Source organism: Varroa jacobsoni, unplaced genomic scaffold, assembly GCF_002532875.2.
Source record: "Varroa jacobsoni isolate VJ856 unplaced genomic scaffold, vjacob_1.0 scaffold_770, whole genome shotgun sequence".
NCBI classification, from domain to species: domain Eukaryota; kingdom Metazoa; phylum Arthropoda; class Arachnida; order Mesostigmata; family Varroidae; genus Varroa; species Varroa jacobsoni.
In genome coordinates, this window is record NW_019213672.1 from 387,460 (window position 1) to 412,455 (window position 24,996).

At 42.3% G+C, this 24,996-nt stretch overlaps 1 protein-coding gene across 1 annotated transcript in view; it reads left to right on the plus strand.

Moving 5' to 3' along the window:
• The window catches only part of LOC111263499 (uncharacterized), a 58,579-nt gene extending 41,807 nt beyond the window's left edge, over positions 1-16,772 (plus strand). The window contains exons 2-4 of the mRNA XM_086969661.1: positions 7,939-8,036; positions 10,392-11,026; positions 14,223-16,772. Coding sequence (XP_086825787.1) covers positions 7,939-8,036; positions 10,392-11,026; positions 14,223-15,370 — 1,881 coding nt within the window. The 3' untranslated portion in view covers positions 15,371-16,772. The remainder of the gene's footprint in view (positions 1-7,938; positions 8,037-10,391; positions 11,027-14,222) is intronic.
• The last annotated feature ends 8,224 nt before the right edge of the window (positions 16,773-24,996 follow it).

Sequence of the window (24,996 nt, forward strand, 5' to 3'; positions counted from 1 at the left end):
TTTGTTTACTATTTACCGTATGTTATAGGCTCCATCATCGAATGATTAACGATTATACAAATGCTAAAATTAGCGATTGCTGGTTTTCTGCTGGAAAAAACCTGGGAACTATTACTATATCTATGATGTGTTGCCTCTGGATAAAGGACCCGATATGCAAGCATCTCAGAGATGATTTTCGCTCCTTCAAATATTCCGCTTATTGGTACGCATTTCGTGATATTGATTGGCCACATAGACTGTGGTTTTTGTGATAAAATTTTCCGCGAAAGAAGCTATATAGATTCTATCATAAGAAATCGTCTTAGACAGTGGCTTCGACCGGACGTTACAAATGACGAGGAGCCGATATTAGGACAGCAAATAAAGCAATACTTCTAAGCAAAAAGGTGAAAAAAGTTCTGTTTCGGTACATTCGAAAACAAAAAAAAAAAGAAAAAATTAATAGCGCATCGTACATTTTATGGACCAACAAAAGGTACCGCTTACCCTAAATTTTTGAAAATTGATAAATACATCGCGGGTTAGAATACTCTACACGGCTGGAAAAAAAAATGGTAAGTGAACTCTGCAAGAAGTAACCCATCCTATGAACTAGGATAGGCGTTATCCTTGCTAGAAACGGTCGAGCGTATACCCCGAAAGGGCCCGTAGGACGCGATCACAAGAATAGTGAAAAGCCTAGTTGCATTTCCCTTATCTGAGCCCTCATTCCAATTTACACTTGTTATATATCCTACTTTTTCAAGCGCCATAATGAATATTTTTCAATTCTTCCTTTACTTAGTCAATAATGGAGATGCATATTCGAAAGCGGATGCCTTTATCGGAACTTAAAGTATGCGACATTTTTGTGAAACTCGCCTTTGTTTTGGAAATTTCTATGGCAAAGATGCTTCTCATAGCTGAGAACGCTGGCTACAAAAGAAGGACTCGATATTTAGGACTCGTCATTATAAAAACATAACGAAATCAAAAGGCTTTTAAAGCGATTGGTTACGAATGACGAGAAGTGGGTCACATCCGAAAATAATAAGCAAACGATAACAAAGTGTGCTCCACTGTCTATGGCAAAGCCCTGACCGACATCCAAAAGAGGATAACGTTATGCGTTTGGTGGGACTGGAAAGGAATCATCTATTATAAGTGCTCTCACCAGAAAAAAACGATTGATCCGGATCTCTAGCGTTAATGACCAAAAAGATTACTCCCAAGCCATTGAAAAAATCGACTGGAACTAGAACAGGCGTCGTTTTTCTACCATGATCACATACGTCTTTAACTACCCGGTAAATTTAAATAGAAAATTTTAGTACGTGCGCCGTATAGCCCAGGTCAGCATCCGGTTATCGTCTGTTTCGGCTCCTGCCGAACTCCCTTAATATTGTCCATTTAGCATCGATGGAAAGCTGCAGAAACGACCACAGTGATGGAGTTACGTTGTGACCAGAAAAATAGTCATCGATAAAGACCCACATTTAGTTATATAATATTAATGCGTAAAAGAAGAAATTACTTGCTTCCATTTTGGCTTAAAACGGTCAATCTATATATATATATATATATATACATATATATATATATATATATATAGTCTAAACACTGGTAACGTATTCACTACACGGCTGTGGTAGCTATGATCTTTGGATAGCCGCTCTAAAGTGAGCAAGGTAAGCTTTGTTAGTGATTTTTATGCAACCATCGTCCACGGTTACCGACCAGCCATATGTCTATGTTATGGTTGTCGTTCAAAGTTCCAATATTAAATTAACATTTATATTTTCCAATACATTGCAACATTGTGTCACAGGCTTTATTTCGAAATCCAGACACGAGCTCCATTTTCAAAAAAATAGAAAGACTACAATGAACTTCGAGGCAGAGAACCAGAAATGCTTATTTTGGTCATTAAATAGTTTACGTGCACTTCTACAACGTATAGCTAATTATGTTGCGTACAGAAGATCCTATAGGTCAAATAACGTTGGCGCTCTCTCGTATAATCGTGTTTAGTATTTTATATTAAAAAAAAAAAAACAGGTATTTGTCGAAGTACAGGCCATTGTCCAATGACAGTGGCAAGGTTACAGAGATACTATCGAGGCAGCCTATGGGCTAGTAGTCAACTTGAGACGCGTTGCCTATTGGGCAAAGGTATGCTTTTTGGTCATTGAAGACTATAGCACTAGTAAAAGCAGGCGATCATTATGGGGAAAAAACTTCGGGGCAGTAGAGTCTTGCTATGCACTTTGTGTTACTACCAACGACCGTCTTATTTCAATCAATGGAAGTGAACTGTTAGCACTGCGGCCCATTATGTTGCAGCAACGTAACGAACATGACGCTGAATTATAGCTCTTTTTCCTCCGCGACTCATCCGGCCGAGATAGCGGAGAAAGTTAGGGGGAATAAAATCGAGGAAAGAACTAAAGATGTCTCTTTACGTTCGGCTACCGATGCTTTTTTTTGTTTGTTTCCGTCTGCAGCTGCTGCCATCCTCAGTCTTCCCTTACTTTTCCTGTAGCAAACCCTTCTCGTTCTCTCACATTTACCAGCTATACACAGTATCGTTTTGCTCTTTTACACCATCAGCAACGTTATAAAGCTTGCCGCTCGTATCGTTGGCAATAGCGGTTTTCGCTGGCTTACATTTGCGCTGATGGCGTATGATCGTATAGAATAAGCCGGCGGTTCTAGGTTGTACGATTGGAAGAAACGCCCAAATTTATGTGGTTCGTCGGTCTGAAGCCGCCGGCACAACTGGGACACGGGTCGAGAATCAGTAGAAGCAAGTTAACAAACTTGGTAAGCAAAGCGGAAACGGTGGCGACAGCAGCGATGGCCAAATCGCTACGGGCCGAAGCTGCAGACGATGTTATCAAATTATGGAAATCGATACTTCCTTTTTTCTTCTTTTTCTTCCAGATTCTCCTCGCTTACCTCAAACTCCTCCTTTACGCGAGAGCGGGGGGTGGGAGGGGACCGATGAGCACAAACAGATATAGGAACGATACCCTTTGATGAGAGGGCATCTTTTACCAGAGACATCAGGAGCCTACTACTGACTGCATCACATTATCATTCCGTTTTGTTCTCCGTTTTATCATTTTGCCACAACTGATCTTGACGGGCCCTTGATCCCGCCATGTTTTTTGCATGCAGTGGTTCTCCACGTTCTGCCCTATGTTCTACCACTCGTTTTCCCGACCGAGTGAACGAGCATTGACCCGGTCGTCCACTCTTTCAGTTTCGTATAAAGAGAGCGCGCGCAAGCGTTTGTACTTCTATCTGGCGCTGCTTTCCATGCGTTCAGATGTCTCTACGACGATGTTGCAGTGAGATCGAGAAAAACCACGCTGTATTATTGTCACCACGAAAACAAGAGGCGAGCCAGCCGCAGCCGGTGCATTGGAGAAATAAGCTAACGCAAGCAGCTCCGGGGTTTGACGCAGTGGCGGGAAATCCTGCGACCCATCAAGAGGAGCCAGGCGACAGGGAATGGAACAGGAAAAAGATGCGACGATTGGAAAAAAAGGAAAGGGGAGTAGCTTTGGCTCGGCGGCAATAGAATAGAGGTAGAAACAAGCAACGACTGCGGAAAAAGAAGAAATTGAAGAACATAGCAAAGACCGTAGCTGGCGAAGCCACCCTGTAGCAGTATCAGCGAAACAGTCGTGATGTTTCGCCTTGCCTTGTCTACAGCAGCATGGAGGAAAATGAAGAGATACACAAACGACTGTTGAAGGGTAAAGAAAAGTAGAGAGCTAGAGGTAAAAACGACAACGAAAAGGCCTCAGCTCCGTTTGTCTTCCTTCTATCCGCAGAATCAGTACGACCACTTCATTTTGGTCGTTTGTTCTTTGGTCGGACATACAGGCAGATGGCCGCTGAGTTAGTTGGTGTTGGCTTGCTCCCAGCTCGCGAGCCAGTTACCGAAGCCGCTGGCTGGATCGGTCGGGTGGGAGGTCCGTCGTTGAAGTGCTTTTGCGGCAGTTAAGTTGGCGGGCTGGCTGCATGGTTGCTAGGTGAATTGTCGTTGGCGCCATTATTTGGTTTGGTTTTGCCCCACACCGCCGTTTGCACTTGATGTCAACTGGTAGCTGCCAATAGCAGCTTTCTTGGCTACTGCTAAAAAATACTTTTTTCCCCCGCTGGCCCCCATTGACAAGAAGTACGCTAGCTGAGAGGTAATAAGGTTCGTGCGACAACTGGTTTTCACCTCTTGTTGCCGTTCGCGAGGTGTGCAATGCTATGCAGTGGCCGCCGCAGTGTCGCCAAGGAAGATCACAAGACGCTCCGTTTCTAATTTTTGCGGCGGGACAGGTTACGCTTGTCCTTTCATACACTCACAATTTTCTTGTACAACAGACATATGGCAGTATAGCATGCAGACGGACCCGGCGTCCTTTGCTGTCGGTACGCGCGAAGGCAACAGTCTTGCATTGTTTTGTTATTATCACGACGAGACGCTACAGAAGTAACAAACGGCAAGAAAGGGTGTAGCAAGAGCAGCAGCTGCCCGGCTATGACTTCGCGACCCATACGAGCTATTTTCGGTCCTCTTCTCTTTATTCGTCCTATGCGATGCTCTCGATCGTCACTTTTCCCTTATCTCTCGGCATCACATTCTTTGCCCTTCGGCATAGCAGGCACACCGGCCCCTGTCGCCTCCAATTGATTCCGTCCGCGATGGAACCGACTCGGGGACCGTTGACGAAGTGATACGAGGACCCGCAAACGTTCTTCTTTTACTTGTTCTCCAGTTACCTCCAGCTTTCAGTCCTTTCCTACTTATCCCTCTACCCCCGTACGACGCTCTTTATCGCCCCTTTTCCCTTATTCTTGGGCAACACATTCCTCGGCTTTTAGTATAACAAGAACGCCGTCTCCTCTGGCTTTCAGCTGACTCCATTCCGCTGCAATGCAGCCGGCTTAGCAGCCGGTAACAGCGTGGTACAAGAGTCCGCAAGCGCTCTTCTTTTGTTCGCTCTCCAGTTACCCGTACCACTTTGGACGGCGCGTCTCCCTAAAGCGAAAGAAAAGGAAGGTGAAGAAACACGAATGCTGTTCCGGTCAGTCCGGTATACGAAACGGGTACTGGTTGTGCGCATGCATGAGTAGTACGGCCTGGCATGAGTAAGCAACCACCATGACACCAGCGGCGTGAAGGTTGCATGAAGCTTGCATGCGTCCATCATTCGTACACTCGAACCAACCTAACGCGAGTATTTCTGCCCGTCACTGAGAGAACAAGTAGGCAAGCCGCCATATCTCTTGCTTTTTTATACCCTCACTATAGAAACGATTTACATAGGTTGCTAATGAAGGGTCATTCGGTTCGAACAGAGTTATTATTGCACTTATTGCTAACAGGTAACTGTAATTAATTGAGTGATTATTTCAGTCGCTTGATCTGATTATACTTAGATATATTTGTATTGAGATAATACTTGCCTAAGGATTGAAGCAACCTCAATTAATGCGATAAGTTATCTGGTTTGAGCTAGTCAGGTTAAACTGCAATCAACCTCATAGATGTTGCCCTGTAAATTGCTGACATCAAGTTAAACGAAGCTTTGTCAGCGTCACAGTCGTTTATGTAGTAGGATTAATGTTTAGACGTATCTGTAATTCTTATCTAGATGGCTTAGCGAGCCTTACCTTACCTCTAACTTAAAGTGTGAGAAGTCTGGAAGGTTTTGCTCTATGCAGCATAAAAAAAATTTGGCACTCTAAGCATGACTACAGTCACCACCGAGATGCCTGTAGCGATGTCCAATATAGCTGCTCCTGCGTATGTGATAGTATTGACGGATAAGTACGGGCACTATAGATTCCTTTCGTCAGGTCCTAAAAATTCCTAGTTTAAACAGGTAGCACCTATATTTGAACAGAGATATGAACAGTTGTTTACGTTGGTTCTCCGTTTCAGCCAAGGTCTTCTACCTGACTCGTATGAACCCTAAGCCGTCTTTCTTCTCGAGGAGGAGTGGCTGCACGTACAGGCTTGTGTGGATGTATTCCATCGGTACATTATGCCATATGTCAATCTCAGCTAAAACGAACGCTTGAACACTCGTGTATCTATTAGCTAGCGTAATATTACAGATATTAACGTTACGTAACGTTAAGACAGTATTGGCAAGGCAAACGACGTGATACTATACGGTTAGTTATACGTTGCTCGTGAAAACCAAAGGCGTCATTGTGCAGACGTCCAAATGACAAATGTACATAAAATCAAATTAGATTGTTTTAGATTAATTGTTTTCTAAAATTCTAGTCGACAGACAGATCTGGTTAGGATCAAAAGGTAAATGTGATAGTGTTTCTCGTTCGCCCCGCCGAAGGTTACGAGCGACCATCTTCTGACCGCTTTTGTAATAGTCCTCGAAGTAGCGCGAAGAGGCGACTCATTCTGCGAACAGAGATGTCAAATAAGAGGTATTTGTTGCCTTGTTGGCTCTTGTCTCTCTGATTTCTGCCACTGTCGCCCATAGCAGAGGCTACGCTCGCCAGTCGCACTTATATGTGTAGTAGACGTGTAACGAGCTGACTCTATACGTGGCCAGGACAGGCCCGAGCGAGGGAGATGCTATCAACCTTATCGACTCTAGCTGACACACGCCACGGTACCGTTCTGCGATACGACACCAGTATCGTCTTAACAATAGACTAGCCGAAGATCCGCTTATTTGTGTTATATGTTTCATAGGCTTTCACCGCTACTAGCGCGATTATTTAGGCCGAAAGGGATAGGGCCTGGAATCGCCCTATCCATGCCGCGGGCAGTTACGATAATCAAGCGGTGTGGTCAAAGCATAAGACTCACCAACCAAATTTACGATACGTGTTCTAGCAGTGCATGAGCGTCCAGCATTTTTTATAGAATCAGGACTTATCGAGCCCGCTGATGTTAGCGGCAACACTTATCAATTTTCCTCCACTTCGTTTCTTGCAGCGGCTTCTCGGTAACCACTCAACGAGCGTGTGCATTCATGAGGCAGGCGGCGTCAATGAAGTTGGCTACCACCATCGATGAAACAATCAGGAAAACGGCGATGTTGTTGCAGGCGCTAGCTGAAAGATAGCCAGCGAAAGCTCATTCGCAAAGCACTGTTGTTGCTGAAAAAGAAACAGGTCCTCACAGGATCTGGCCCAGAGAGAAGAACCAAGCCAGCTTGGTTGGCGTTTAGCGATTGTCGCTGTACAAATATTTTCTCAGCCAATAGACAAACGCCTGCAGTACACCAGTTTAACAAAATTGAAAAGTCTTCTTGAAAAGGAAAAGTGGGCGTATACAGAATAATCTAGCTACTTCGTCGATGAAGCGATACAAATACGTTATGCTCGTTAGAGTTTTCTCTACCGCTACCGACGGGAAGGTTCATTTCAATAGTGATCAAGGTCTAATTAGCGATTTCTAATTAAAACGTACTTTTTTCGCTGTCTACATTATGGTGATGCTACAACACGTCAAACTTATTTTCGCACCTCCCGCGTACGACATACTAAATCTGAGAGTGTATCTGTACCCAGTTGTGGCATCTGGCGAGTGACAACCATAGGGCGATGGCTTCATAACGACTGACCCCTCACGTATATCACACAGCCCCCGCATGTCTTTTCTCTTTATAAAAGCAACTTTAAAATCTTTTAGCTCATTATGTACTTCGTTGTAGTAACGGGTAGTAAATGAGACATAAGCCTGTGTGGCATGGGAAAAGTTGACGCAGTCGTAGAATTTCTTAACTGTAATAAGTCTATTTTTTTTCGGTGGCGCGACTCGGGCGTTTGTAGTCAGCCCCCACATATGCGCTATGTCCTTCCTGCTTCATAGGTCACTAACTTTCCGAGTCACTATCTGAGAGTGTTCCCATTTGGGAACTGGTAGTAGTAGCAGATTTAAAGGCAATTTCATTTCTATTTGTGTTTCAGGAATGTGACCCGATGATATGCTCATCGCAGGGGTATTGTTCTTCATCTAATAAACACAGTGAAGACCCCCGAAACAACGTCAGCCTTGCTTCACACAGGTATTTCTCATCTATCTATTCCAATGTTCCGCGATTCATATTTCGCTCTAAATCAAAAACAACATTATCTTGAAATGGAAGCTATCGTACCTTGTTTTTTTCCCATCGAAGTTCACAAGCAAGCAGAATTGCAAAGCTGCCAGTATAACATGATCGATATTACGCACCACGGGAAAACGAGCACAATTAGAATTGTTCTTGTAGGTTCCTATTGGCGAAACCGGTTCGGTCCCGAGTTTGGTCCAGCAATTTTTTAATTATTTTCATTGAATTTATAGAATTATGTGTGATTAATTGGATCCAGTTGTAAACAATGCTTTACGGACATAAAGCCCGAAGCACTTATTTGCAATTATGTGTACTAAACCGCGAAAATACAGCATATACCAAGTGGTGCGGAGAGGAACTTCAACAAAACCAGTAGCATTTCTCTATCCTATAGGATTTTTAACTAGATTTTATTTAGGCCAAGATTAAGGACTGGCAAAACAGCCGAACTTTCGTGGAAGCGGCCTGCTGTTCTGGCTCGAATCAAAAACTGTGTGGTCAATTTTCTATCAAGGAACATTTATCGATAAAAGTAACTATTATACGTTGGATCGATGATTAATTATTAAAGATCTCTGATAAGTAATAGTGAAAATTGACATTGAGCGTACACTGAACATTTCAAAAACGTCTATTCTGCTATTATATAGTACAGGTGTGTGCTCTCTAGCTGACGCTACATAGCTGGGTACGCTTTTGTCTACCGTCATTCTCTGTCCGATTGAAGAATATACACCCGATTTATCTGATAAACAGGAAACTAGTTTAAGCACAGTAGAATCACATCATAGCGTACAACAAGCACAATAACGCCGAAAGGAGACATTTAGGAGCGTGCGTGTGTCGTACGGGAAGCGTTCTTGCGTGCATGCCTATCTGTTGGCGGGCCATCATACGTGCGCATGCTACTATTGAATACGAGTAACATATTAAAGCGGCTATGTGGAAATTTTTTCGTGCCTTCATTTTCGTAAGCATGGTCGGTGGCTGTACCGTCGCCATTCGCGACAACGTTGTTCTTGTTGTAGCCGTTGCCATTTTGCTATCGCTTATTCCACACTGGATTGAAACCGGTCACCGATTCCGATCTGGATAATGACGTATGGGACTCATTCGCTTCATGTTCGCTTCACCTTCTATGTACCTTTCCGTGTGTTTTTCCTTCTATTTTATTGCGTTTCGCTTTTCTGAAGTGTCCCCTCATTCGGTTGCTGGCAGGCATAGATAGAAGAGGTACATATGTCTCCGCTGGCGATGAACGAGCGCCTGCTGGCATATTGACGATCTAAGCTTCGGATCAGTCGCTCTCGATCGATGGGTTCCAATATGTACGAAGGGGAACGAGTAAGTCACTCTTCTGATCTGCAGCGTACACGGACAAGTTACTTTCTGCGACAGCGTCAGCATTAAGCATCAGCATTATTGCAGTTTCTGCGACGACTACAGCTGCCATTATTGTCGTTTAGTTAGTATCATTCATCAAGATTTTTTCTTTTAAACCACACGAAATGGGACCAATGAGTGGGGACGTGAACCGTGGAAAGAGAGCTAACATACGAATACTGCAGTAGTAAGGCTTATGCAGATACTTTACGCGTGCGCGCTCATCTTAGTGGCTGCGATGTATAGAGCTATGCGTCTGTTAAAGTGGTGGGGGTCATAGACGGCTAGATACGTTGACATTTACCAACTATTAGGCAGCTAATTTAGCTTACTCGACCAGGACCAACTGTTGCCTACGAGGATCCTTAATACAAAAGAAAGACTCGGTGGCGCCAAGCCAATTGGCCGAAAGTGCATAACGGGCTATGCGACTCCATGTGGGCAGGGGAGGCGAATGATGACAGGTGGCGGGTGGCACGCCGATGTCCAACAGCAGCTGTCGTTCCTAGACTCCAAACGTCAGCGAGGATATCAGCGCAAACAGGCGCGATGACGATTGTAACAGTATGAGACGTAGGCACAGGTCCGTACTGTGATGACCCAGGAAATTACCGCTGCGTTAATATACACACTATCGATACTAAATTTGCATGCAATTTAAACTTCAAGGCAGAATAATGTAGGTCCCGTTACCTGAAACAGTTTCTTCTCAAGTAGCGCAGAACTTATGTGTCGCAAGTGGAAACGCTTTTCGCTAACAGTTACATATAGAACCACTTTGTGGCCTGACTAGTTTTTTTGGTATTTGAGATAGTTATAGCGCAATTCTTAACAATAGACGTATACAGTAATTTGCGGTTGTCAGACTGATAAGCGCTTAGGCGTTAGATTGACCTAATGGCTCTTTGTCTACTTTGGTTACAGCAGCCCTGATGATAGCATTAGGATACGAGCGGGCTCGGTGGAACTCCTTCGGGAAGGCGGAGGGAATGCTTCAGGAACAACCGATCAGTTATCTCACGAAGTAGTACTCGTCGATCCATCAATGGCATCTCAAACGAAATGTGCAGCCCTTAAGCAAAACGAATCAGATACCTTACAGACGAATAGCGCACGACTGCCGCGTCAACAACTAAGATTTGAAACAACTTGTCCTCAATTGACGGGAGTGTGCACCGGCCGTTATTCTTCACTCCATATTGATAAGGCGGTATATATTCCTCGCATCAATCACGCCGGCAGCTTCCGATTAATGGATACGCCAAGTTCCCAGCCGACGCACCTCCAGCAAGAAGCACAACAGAACGGTCTTCATTCGCGAATCTGGCCGCCGGGTCGACGTCTTACCCGGGCCGGAATGGCGGGGGTTAAAGCGAGTTGCTCTTTGGTGGAGCTGCGCGGTAGCTGTGGTGTTTCTGAAATGCGATTAGGTTGTGGAAGTAGCGACGCCGATAGTAGCTTTGGCAGTCTGCTAAGGCTGAGTGGCACACATTGCGGACGACCTGCGAGACTACTGCACTTCGCCGGTAGGGGGCCAGATACGTTAGTTACAGCCAATGGTAAGTTAGTAACAGCGCTATCTTGAAAATTATCAACGACATTACTTCACTGAGAACTTGATGTTCAGATCGTATCTAACTGTGGTCGACATGTGAGACGAATGAAGAGATTATTAACTTTTGCTGACCTTCGACTGTCCGCAAGAGGCCGTTCAGTTTACTGCTGTACATGCATATGTACAGTACATAGATGAGCATGTGTGTCAATAAAGTTACTATGATTAACTATAGATAAGGGCAGAAATAGGCGCAGCGGCCATATATAAGCTGACAATAACTGCAATAATTAACACGCACGTTAAATACCATACGTCCAATGACACTAACCAGCCCACATAGATATATTCATGGGCTACATTAATCGCCAGAATCGACGTTTGAGATACTCAACAGAACCGCAGGTTCAAGCCCCATAACAAGCGTACAAACGGGAGAAAAAGATATTGGATATGCTCCGCTTGATCTTTGAGATGGGGATGGTTAACGGGCTACGAGCTGATGAAGTTCTCACAGGAGTGTAAGTATCGGTGAGCGCCGGATCTGCCGAGGCGCGTTGTCTTATTTGGTTCGTCGTTTCCCATTGAACGGTCAATTAAACTTATGGTTGCTAATAAAAAGAAGCTAAGATGCCTACATGGGTTCGCAGATTACATTTGCTAGTCCGCTTAATGTACGGAAAGGCAGAAGCGTCCTTGCAAGCGCTCGAGCCGGAAGAAAGCTCCAAATTTACGATTGCAGTTACACTGAAAGAGCCCGTTTCACATCACTTCACAGAAGTGTAAAAAAAAAAACGGTAATTTTTTAATGGCAGCAGCGTTTCTGTTCTTCGCATGAACGCACAAGAAAAAATCCTAAGAAGTCAAATCACAAGACTAGAGCGGACACTCCCTGTTATCGACGCATACCGAAACGAACCATCGTAATTAACGATGCAAAGATCAATCTGATTGTTTCGTGCGCTTCGTGGCAAGACGTTTTACCTTGTCGAAACCAAAGGCTGTTCGCATCCAGTGCTCTCTCATTTCGGTTAACGAAAAGGTTCGCAGCATGTCTTGATGGAGCTCGTCATTAGTTGTAACTGCGAAGAAAAATGGCCGAATGATACCATCGTTGTAAAAATAACAGTGTATCTGTTGTTTTGAAAATAGGTTGCGGAGTATACATCGTCAGACCGGATTGTCCATGTTGTGGCCGTTCGATCGGCGTCCACACTGCTTTTTACCATAACGATGCTGTAACTCGTTCGATTGGTTTGTGGCGTTCATGGCCTGATTCTATGGCGAAAGAGCTAATGTGTGTGAATTTCTTGATCAATCCGCTCAGTGGCTCCCGTGCTAACGATAAAGCGTCATTCACACTGTGCGACCATTGTAGAGCGTCACCCCGATGAACTACCTATCTCAATAGTAGCTTTTCGAGAAAAGTAAGCACCATTTCAAACTGTAAAGTTTCGTCGTAACAAACCATGTACATTGTTGTGTTCATTGTTCGATAACTTGCCAGCCCGAACCTGATCACAGACTCAAGGAGAGAAGGACGAAATCAGCCGGAAACTTCTTCGGAACTCTACATATATATATATATATATATATATATACATATAACGTCATGCGTTTAAGTTGTGAAAAAACTTGGCTGGCTGTTTGGTGGGCATGGCTACTCCTGGTACTAAACGAAAGCCACTTCTCGTTAGAACAAACTCGTCATGGCGAACTAAAGTGCGTTATGTCGGAAGTTGAATGGAGATGCTGTTGTCTAATGTTTCCGCACTGGATGAACCCTTTTTTCTTAAATTGATATTCAGTTTCCATGGGAGTTCTTATATATTTCGTGAAAACTTCAAGCAAACTGCGACATCTTGAATGGAATTTGAATAAAAAAAAACTGAAAAAAATAGCTTGAGAACGTATCAGAATAATTTAAAGAGCAGTCTTTAATGCACCTGTGTCTTTGCTACAGCAATGAGTAGCCGTTTTATAGAAGATAATGCCAATTGCCTATTGGGTCGCCCAGATATACTCTACACCTTTCGGACATCTTTGCCGTTTTGATTTTTGGGTCTTTTAGTCTGCTAGCAGGTCAGGGTTGAATCTTGAATCACACCTGCCAATGCCGCTTAATGCACAGTTACCCTTGTATGAAGAAGTTGTCTACCAACTAAAGGAAGAACATATTGAAAACGGCGAAACTTTTAGCGCATAAAAGAATATATCTATTTTTATTTATACACAGTCTTTCTCAATAGAAAAACAACTTTCAATTTAGACACGTTTACTTAAGCGCGTAAGGACGTTAAAATACGGAATATTCAGAGTAGTGTAAACACAACTCCGGATTACACAGACATTGTAAATAGTCCCGCGTACTTATTGAAATGTTATGTAGGTATGAACACTACCGAGAGGGAAGCGCCCATATATATTATATATATAGAAATATACTCCTATAGCTCCTATATAGCCCATATATATAGAAATTCACTCCTTAGAAAAGGTAGCCCATATGCCAGAAACCGTATTGTGTTTTAATCGTACAAATATAATTGTTTTTTTTTTTTTTAATATGTATTTTGCTAGATTCTCGTTCTTGTTTTATTGCACATAAGCACGTGCACTACATTTAACGCGAAGCCCATGGTAAAAGCTTCAGATCTTAACTAGATGGTCTTTCACACGTATGTTGGTAGCACTTTTGCAGACGGAGGAGACGCTTTGGTATCTGCGCCGGGATGAGTGAGCATCGTCCGCTCACTGGGGTTATCATGCTTTACCACTTAACTTTCTTTGTGTCGTACAACAATAGGAGACACATTTACGCCTCATATTGAAAAATTTTCTGCATCTCGTTATTCAGCTGAGCAAGCGTACAGGTACCCCTGTGTACACTCGGCTCCCCATCGTCGTGTAACAATTCCGTATTAGAAGCAGACCTAGAGTAATCGGCTGGCATATAGATCAGTGACGTAATGCGGATTTTTTTCGTTAAAATTGCCATTTGTTTCGCTATATGATATTCGTATTCGCTGTTCCAAAATTTGACGCGGTAAAATCTAGGATGGGCTATAGCCACTAGCGGAACTGAGAAAAGGTTTAAGGGGGCGACGAGGCTAGTGGCTATAGTCTTAGCCGCTAAGAGCGGCTAGACGTTGAGCTTTGTGAAAATGATTTTTTTCAATAACGCTTCTGTATATTTTCAGGTGTTACGTTGCTCCAGCAAACAGGCCAGCACTCAGTGTCAAGCGGAAGTATTGCAGAATCAGCGGCAAGCCAAACTTCTCAGTCCCAAAAAGAGCTGCGTATGATCCGAGGGCAACTTTTTCAGGAAGGCGATAGCAATAACAACAACAGTCTACACGAAAATCATCAGTACTCGAATATGATCGAGCGAACTTTGCAAAGTTATCACACGGAAACCTCAATTGGATCAAGGTGCGATGCCAGGCCAGCACATGTTGCTGAGCTGCGCCTTGACCAGACAGTGTCAAATGCGACAAACGCTGCCCGAAGACACCGCCAATTGCAGGAAGCCTCATCGGGCAAAAAGAATAGCATAAGCCTTAAAAGCAGCTTACGGAATTCTAAGGGGAGGCAGCGGCAATCGGGTTTTAGGGACGGTGGGGCCGCGTTCGCCAGAAACCGTCGATCAACAGTTGTTGAAGCAGCGTGTAACACGAGTGGCCCACATTGTAAACTACGACCAGCGCTTAAATTAGCCGTCCATTCATCTTTATCCACGTGGAACAGTGGACGACAGCGACAGCGATATGTACCAAATTCAGAATGTGATATCTACGGTAGTTTTAAGATACCAAGCCAGAAAACAGTTACAGTCACCGCCGCGTACGCGACTCAAAATAGTAACAATACGAGCAGCAGGAATAACAATAATATTGAGAATAGTTATTATAATCCTCATCAGCATCCCGACATTGGGAGTCGACGCTGTTCAGCCCCGACAGATGAAGAAGGATCACTAAAGCGTCCATTGGCAACGAAATGTCAAAGTATTAGTTCGGAGAAGCTTAGCAATGAATCGTTGATTGTTACCAGGTATTCTGGGCAAATCTGTGGCAGTCGCCGCGTGATCGACAATGCAAAGCTCTACGACAGCACTGACTCATCGGCGCAATCCTTCGAGACAGAAAGATCATTCCGACAGGAATCGTTGACGGAAACTACTGACCTTTTTGGCATCGGCTGTAACGCTGCTAGCGTGTCGACGTGTAGACGTAAAGATCAAACAAACGAAGGCGAGACCGATTTTGCGCGATCTCTGAGAAAAAGTATTGCGGTAAACATTGAGAAAACCGAATTGTTGAATAGCATGGCTATCACGAGTTCATGACAAATTGGCAACAGCGAAAACAAGAACAATGGTACCGCACCTCTCTAAATGTATCTAGCAACTGGCGACGGCAGAAGAAGGTGGCACAAAATTATGCCTCTACGCACTGGTAATCCAGCCTGCACTGTCAGGACAAAGTGCGGTTGCTTCAAGCCTGAAGCGCTACTACGTCCGAACATTGATGATTTTGTCCGGTGGAACAAGATCATCTCATGCAATTACATTTGCCAGAATTTTTTTTATTCATCGTGCTGCTATAAGGCGGAGTAGCAGTGGTAGCAACAACACGAACAACTACCAAGTAACTGTGACTAGCTGCCTGCTCCGTGACCTTTTGTATAAGATAGAAGGGACATAAAAACAAAGAGAGAAAAATACGCCCCTCCTATTGAGCGCTCATTGTCGAGAAGGCTTGTGATCGATACCCTACAAGTTCCCGCAGTAGCAAGATATTTCAGACAGAAAAAAAGTGATCATTACAGTAAGAGGAAAACAAAGAAAGGGCCAGATAACTTGCTAATATTTTCGTTTGTCTCCGCTACATTGCACATGAGTCAAAGTAGTTTTTCTCGTTGTTGGACGTGCGCAAGTGGGGCCGTGTCAGACACACGGAAGACACGGAGGAAAACAGCTTGAGCTTTCGCGGTTATGGGGTACAGCACTCGTGTGACGTGCACGGGGATTTCCCCAAAACTTTTCAAAATCTATTCCGTACCATTCGTTTTTATGTGATGTGTATGTACGTACGCACACAAAATTGCCAGTTACCGTCAGCAGCAGAAACAAAGAAAAATTGGGGGTGCTTGAAGAAATGAATTCGGATGAGCTTGGAGGACCACTGACTGCACTCGAATATTACTGGCTCGCAAAAAGGAACCGGGCCAATGGTCCTAGCGTCAGTCCGAAAACAACAATAGCATTCTTTCTTGGCTGAGCTCGAAAAGAGTTTCCGGGGAAACCGCAGACTCGCAGGACGGACGCAACCTACGATTCTTCACTGCCGTGGCCACAATATCGGCACAGCATCCGGATATTATGGTCGCATTTCCGAATTGCTGAGCAACGGCTGCACCGCGACATCGACTTAGGGAACTTCCTGAAAGCTCGTCGTTTCCTGTGTACTCTGTACCATTGACATAGATTCACTGAATGTTTCGAGTTTTACGTTCGGAACTGTGTCAGCATTATCTAAAACAACTACAGCTACTGCTATTATTACGCGCCATCAACATTTCGTAGCCAAAATAGTAATAAGAGAAAAATGCGACGAGTAATAATAGCAATAATAGTTATTATTGTTACAACAATAACAAGTATTCTGTACATTTCATGACTCCAGTACAAATATCCAAAAGTAAACAACAGCGGCAAAACCTAACAAGGGATATACTATAGAAACGGATCGAGGTATTGTTACTGAAAGCGTTAGAGTTCTGGCTAAAACAGATATAATTAAAATAAAATAAAATAGAATATAGGTATATGGTGACGATATTTAGTAGTAAAGCTAGCAGTGACAGATAGCAATGGTAATTAAATTATATATTATGATGAAAAGCATTTTTAGTGGTAGTTCGAGGCGCGCAGACTCCAAAGGTCGGGGGGGGGGGGGGGACAGAATAAAGGAAACACCATCACAGATACCGGAGACAACGCAGGTTTATTACAAAAGAATGGTTCCGACAAAGACGGAGACGCACAGAATGAATACCAGGCAGCAGCGGATCGTTTCTTAGGTTATTGTTGATTATTAGGTTGCTGCTCCATTTACATAAATGGTGTACGAGTATCAGTTGAAACGTTGCCATCTTGAATCCGGTGGCAGCATCTTACAGAGTAAGACAATTTCTATGGCCTGCCACGTAATCGCTTCATCGACTGGCCGAATATTATTCACAGTATTGCAAATAGGCTTTGAAGCTTGAAGACGGAACTAATTATTATTGGATTGGAATGACGCAGAATCCGTATCGCGCCATGTTGTCAGAGGACTTCGCATTCGACCCGAGCACAAAGTCCCATCCACACCTTAGAGTAGTATTATATACAGAAAAACAGTGGCAGGTTTCTGTTCATGAAATGTCACGCATACGAATATTTGGGCTGGGATCATTCGAAAATGATTAGCCATTTGAATGAATACATAGCCACCTCTTGTCAATGACAGACAAAATATCATCTTAGATTAGATGGATATCGGCTGTCGTGATCCAATAAGATTGGTTAAATTACTGTTGTTATATAGGACATCTCCAGTTTAAAATGTTTTGGCCAGGTCTAGCTGAATGCACACAAAGTAGGAAAATGGACCTGCAATTAACCAACAATGCACGTTTAAGTTAGGGCTGAAAGGGAAGAGAGCTTAGGATCTTATCTGTTTCCTCTTGAAGGTATTTGACATGCAGGCACACGTCATACGAGTCCTGGCGTGCATAAAGCCCATTGTTGACAGGAGTTCGCCGGCAGTGGCCCATCGGTACTTACAGCTGCTGTCACGCCATCTGTTGTCATTTGTGAATGTCATGAATGTATGATACTATGGTTGTTGTGGTACCAACAACAACGAAGATTCTAAATGGGTCAACTTTTAAACAGGCGCAGGAGTCGTAGTGAACATTTAGACGCATCACGCAGGGCGCTCCACACAGCAGACAACTTAAAAGTACAGCAAACTGGTGTGCTAGCAATCACCTTCTTCGCAGAACTTCGTTGTGTTTTATTAGCTGCCTGCCACAAAAGAACGGAACGAAAATTTCGGGTGAATGTAACTCGTAGCTGAGTAACTTCGGCCGTAGTGATGCATTGCTGCGCTCGTTTTAACATTACATTGCTATTATGAAGCGATCTCTATTGGGCTCAAAGTGTCCTTTAATACACGTTAACCTGGCAACGACATCAAGTTGATAGCTTTCGAACCTTCGCATCGAATAACTATTTTCCTAGTGAAATAAGGCGTTTATCGTTTGAAGCGTCTGTGCAAATATTCGAAAGGGTTCGCGCCCTACATCAGGACTACGCCGGAGTACGGGTAGCTGACGGTGCGTAGAGCGCGCTTCACGTATCGAGTACACTGGAAGATGATGCTGCATAATGAGAACGTGCAATAGAGATTATATTAAGTTGCACGTTCGAGCATCGCTATGTTTTCTCTCGCGCGTCTCGAACAGTATCTCGGAGTGATACGACACAATAACGGTTACTAATAATGTGATTGAAGATAATGAAACAGGATATTAGATACGATTAACGGTAAGAAGATATAACGTTCACGTTCCCTTCATGCTTCAAAGCCTCCCGTGCGTCTTATAGCTTTTTCTCAATTGCGTTAAACATGTCGCGTTGCAATAACGCTTATAGCACTAAATAGAACTGATCAATTAGCATGACAATTCGCATGCCGTTGCCCACCTCTCGCAGTCAATGGAGCGTATACAATTCATGAGCCGCTGGTGGGTTTTTGTTCAATTTGGAGCTTAGAGTTGCTGATGGGCGTAAGGCAGACCATTAAGGCAATAGAGCTTAGCTAACGAAGATTTGATTTATAGTACTATTATTCTTCTTTTCAAATCAAATTCAGGTGCGGGTACCGAAAATGGATGGGATCTCGTTGGATAACAAAAGTGCAATGGGGCTGATACATCTCCGCCACTCACCCTTTTACACACATACGCACAAACACATCGACACATACACACTACACATATGTGAAAAGTCACCTATATAATATACACCGACAGAAACTAGTAATTATCAACGTAAGCGTTGATCTCACACTATATCAAACTGGAACGTATGAGTATTCATATATATGTCGTATATATGCACACATATGGAAATAGCCTTGTTCTCGCTGACTTATACTGCTGCCGTCCGATGTTATTTACTGCTATTCGAAACAGCACTACTATGTACGATTAGTCTTATTATTATACATTATAGTACTAGATTTGCTGTATATATATATATATATATATATATATATATATACAGGCATACATATCTATATGTGCGTGTGGCAAGAAAACAATAAAAAACGAACAGCAGCAACAGCAAGTCTTTTACCATAATTGCATTAAGGAGAAATAGCCGATCAACAAACATTAATGATTGTAGAACATAAGGCAAATACACAACGACTGCATAGTATAACAGTACAGAGCCACAACAGAGGTCGGACTAGAAATCTACAAAAAAAAAAAAACACTCTTCACACATAGTAATTATAGTAATTAAACGATGATCATAGCAATAATAAAAAGCCGAGAGATGTGCCAAACAGGCTATATACATACATCTTATTTAATTACGTATAGGTACACGGAAAAGCGATTAGATGGTGACCATTTAAAAAGGGAATTTCAGGTTATCTTATCTTAAAATTAATTTTTATATTAGACAGCGAAACAAGCAAATCCGTGGGGTAAAACGAAATGGACGAACGGGACCCTGCACACCTGTTTCCGCGCTGTAAACAGGACCGGTGAACACTCCTACTTCATTCTTATAGCACAGATTAATCACTGCTAAATTAATGATCATCCAATTTTCGTTACTTCATTTATAAACAATGTATATTACTTCTAACGATATAGGAAAGGCGACACTAGTAGGTCAATAATTCTATTTAGCTGTCGTGAACAATAGGGTATTGCAAAAACTACAGACTGGCTCTCACCAGGGACTTTATCAGAGATTATGGCTTTTCGTGATTTGGCTATACTATTTCCAACAGTAATTAAGCCAAAATCGTTTTGAAGGCCTTTGTCTTGATGTCACTTGTTCCCCTACCAGTATTCAATAGCCAAAGCAAACATCTTTTTATTTCTAGTAAACTTGTGTTGTGTCTGAAAACTATTATATGTTCAGTGATAAAGCTATACGTTAAGTAGTGTGCGTCCTCTTGTATGTTTCTATGAGACATATGCGGCAATATATTATTGTCGAGAGCTTTGTTTTTCGGAAAAATTCCGTTGGATTTAACTAGGGTAGCGTTTTTACTTCGTCATGTTCATTAGTTGTCTCGTTGTTGGTCCGACAGAGGGCGTCATTGGCACGCGGCATATTTGAAATGTTCGTGCGATCGGTCAATAAAAACTAGTACCGTATGTTAGTGTACACACAATAACTTGTCTTTTATCTCTCTAGGACTTCGAATATACTTGCCGTTTTGTAATATCCGTCGATCGAATCATTTCAGTAGATGGCTAATGGTTGAATTTCAACATGATCAAATAGACGTTCTGTGCGTTCGACACAAAGCGCAAGCACTTGCAGTTCACACAATATACATACAAAAACAGAGCAAAAAAAATAAAAAGGGTGATTGATATTTTTCGTAATTCTGCATAGCCAGAGTATACACGAGTTAATACCACGTACGGTCGGTACCATACAGCCACAGAGCAGATCTACAGAAATTCTAGAAGAATGATGATGTCGATTACGAAAATAATCGGTTTGATTGGGTGGCCTATTTGTTGACGTTGCAGCGGGGCAAATAGAGCGACGCGTTCTGACGGAATGACACACAAAACGATATATTGGCGGACAACTAAAGTACAAAACAACACATTAGATGGACAAACAGACGTTGATAGAGCGTAGCACGGCCAGACGAGAGCAAGTGAGAATGAAAGAGGTGACTAATATGACCACTAGTACTCCCAAGCTAGACAGATAACCTCTTCCCAAACAAATTATATAACTAAGCATAACTACCATTGATGATACTAGATGGTTATTATTACGAAATATCATTAGCAAGCTAACAACATATCACGGTGACGAGCGAACGGCACTAAGCTAAGCAGATATTCTCGAGCCAGTAAAGAAAACTGCTTTTTGTTTAAATGAAGCCTTGTTCCTCCGGAACTCTAGAAATCGGTTCTAATACCTGACCACTAAGCTGCATAGACAGACCATGCATTTTCTGGCTACGAATTTCTGGAAATGAAAAGCATACGTATATGTATACGATACGATTCAACGAATCGTATATATATATATCTATATGCGACTGTTGTTTTGCGGAACGGCTAAGGATTATACCGTATATCTTCAGTTCCGATTCCTGTAGAAGTACAGTACAGCCTTAGGACCAATTCGGAATATTGGTCGATACTACTCAGAGAGATCAATAATATCCCAGTGCACTTTTGGCACTATTATCTGGTCTTTTAGACAAGTTGAAAAGTAAGTGAACATTAGTGAGATCTACGTAGCTGATTTATTCGGATAAAGAGCTGGGTCAATTCCATCATTCTTCGACTCAGCATTGTCTACGCATAGACCCATTTGGTTCTCGACTGTCATCAGGTTGTTGGCATCTACAAGTGTTGCAACCTGGTTAGATTTGATTTCATTCAGGACACCCATTCGAAAGGACCGCTTGACAACTACGTATTTATTCCGACCCTGTTTCACCAGAAGGGGAGAAAGTGACGAAAATATTACAGAGTCCAGTAGGGGGTCGGACGTCACGATGACACAAATCAGTAAAATTACTATTGCTATAGTTATGTACTGGCATATTATGCAGACACTAGAAGCACATATATAGTTATCTATACAGTCACGAACTGATGTTGATACAACTATATCGATTATGAAGCATACTTGCATGTACTTGTACAGCGTGCTTGAAGACGATACATATACGTGCATCCAAATATTACTACACAGTGTAGACTATATACCGTATACAAGGCGTCGGTCGGAAGGCGCAAATGGATTTATAATACTGATGACAAACAGCATGGCCGCGATATGATACGACAGCGAATTAACAATATATCTTCACAGGATTTAGACGACACTCAAGTGATAATAGCACCGTTGATATTCAAAATAAGAGTAGCGTTACTCAAGTTACAATATATAACACCAACTTCTCCACTACTATTCCATCTCTGTTTTCAGACCGGGTTATCTTGGGTCACAGTAATCAACTCAGCATTAATCAGAAAAACGATCAGCCAAAACACAGTTATTGATGAGTCGTCACTCGTATAGGGCGCACGTCGAGGGTGCCCAGGCATAATAACCGAGCCGGTCAGGTAAAACCGATCGTAGGATCGCAAAAGGAAAGAATCGGCATCCGATAGGCAGGGGCTGCTTGTATTTGGCGTGTAGAATAATCGATGATACACCAACCATGTCTAAACTGATTGGAACGATAGCAGACTGTTAGTGTAGTCATGAAATCTGTATAGCTCCAAACGGGGATTGTTGAGCACTAGAAGAGCGTACTCATAGCGTATCGCCATTTTAGTTCCTGATAGTGACATAAATTTATTCATAACAGCTCCATGACGCAGAATTAAAAAGGTCACTAGGGCAAACTACGGCAGTGGAATGGCACACGGACTCGGTCGGCCCAAGATGGCGATGAGATACAATAAGAAAATCTGAGACGCTGAAGATACAAATATTGATAATGAGTACACGAAGTGAGGGTGACAACAATGATGAGAAATAAGCAAGTGACGACTGCAACTGAAAGCAGCACCGATACTGATATATGAAGTCTCACATACACACAAGAATACCGGTGTTAGTAACACCTAATTATATATTGATATAGATACATACACGCAGACAAGATGGCGCTGAATTGTGACTTGGGCTGTTTCGAGAAAAGAAACCAAGAGACAGGGAAGCAGGTGAAAAGGGAAGAAGATGTAATGTACTGACGAATGTAATCTTCTGCTTCCATTTTGTAAATAGTACAATCACAACAAATATAATAAATACAAAAGTATCAACAATAACAAAATGCGACGAAGAACCGATGGGCGTAACGTTGTAGATTTTATATATTTTACCCTTTAATGATAAGCATAATGATGACATTATACTGGAAAGGATACATATAGGTCGAGATGAACACTAAGCAAATAGCAGGAGAGAAACATAGAAAAATAGAAGTAACCAAGCGCGAAACAAACAAGTAATAGAGAACCTAATCTATTGAAAATAAACTCGAACGTATGACGACAGACTATAATAACAAACGAACGCTTGTCTCCATTATTTATATTCATATATATATATATATATATATAATGATTAAATGAAAAATCTTATCTTTCGGATTTTATCAAAACTCTTATTTAATGGTAAAAAAGCAGAATGAGCTATGTGCTTTTTACTTTTGGCCTGTTTCAAAATTACACATTTGTTACGTTTATAAAAATAATCATTTCAGTGAGTTATGTACTAGGTGACCATCATAAGGACTACATGGGTCATTGCGTTTCGCCGTCGATGCTATCTATTTTTAGAGAGAAATTCAAAAGCCACATCCGAACCCGAGATGAATTGAATCTATACGTGTACATGGCAAGCTAGAATCAACTATCGTCAAGATTTCGTTGGTATCATTGACGCGTCACATACAGGACACAAGGACATTTTGGCAAATCTATTGGTATAACGCATCGTTCGAATCCTCCCTTAAGCTCTATGGCATGACTGACTTTTTCGTACGACGTCATTGATGGCCCATATAGGCTCACCGCATGCCTATTTCATCCGCCTCGTGCAGCGGAACGCGTTGAGATTGCCTCGCAAATGAATTCATTGAGACCAATAGAGACGTTTTATATTCCTTCTGTTCCATGACACCGCTTGTTTTCAAGGAGAGTAAGTAGTAGGGATTATCGAGTCTCACGTTCCCTTGTATTCTGGAGACGACACCCAAATTGGGCTGGATTGCTTTTGTTCTTGTGGAACCAACGATCAATGTCGTCGTTGCAATTTGGGCTAAAATAAGTTATTATCGCGCTCGATGAACCGAAACCAAAATTAGAAACTTGTTGGTTTACCCGAAATCAACGCTCAATATTATTTCCAATTTTCGCGCGGCTTTTTGAACAGTTTAAGCAAAACTTTCACAAAACTAAGCGGAAATGTTTTTAGGTTTGAAGTGTTCAAAGATATCAGAATGATTTAAAAGGCCCGACTCAAATCTTGATACGGATACTGATGACGTGACGTCGTGAAAAGGAAAACATGATTTATTGTGGGTTAGACTGTTCAGATAAGCTTCAATGATTAGTCTCTTTCCGGCTTTTTGCTCCTTTTTTAGTTGTACTTTGGCGATTTTTGCCGCTTGCATTTTTGGGATCTGGGTTGTTATCAGTGCAAAATATAATTTCATTAGTCTTTTGTGTGTCGAGTATCTGAGCGATACTTTAACGAGATCAATACGACCAAAATATCGTTGGGCAGCCGATTATTATTAAAAAGTATATAATTACGGTTAAAAAAAACTATTTTGGATATATCAAGTGGCTGGTTCAGGCCTCAGAGCATTGGTTGCGGTGAATGACGGTCGCATTGACTATTTATGACCCTCACAAGTGACACTTTTTGCTTACATAAAAAATTATTTGTTGAAATATCTGTTTCTCGTGAAGTATAATCATAGAAGCAAAACAAAAAAGTTCTCGATTTAGGTATTATACATGGTGAGTTCACAGCGTAATCTAATTCTCGACATTAGTACTTAACCTATTAGCTGTTAGTAACCACAATCGATATTTTTAGCACTTGTTCAATTTTTCCATAATTTTCGATATCAGATATCTTTACTTGCAATAAATATGTTAGTATGGTTTTTTACA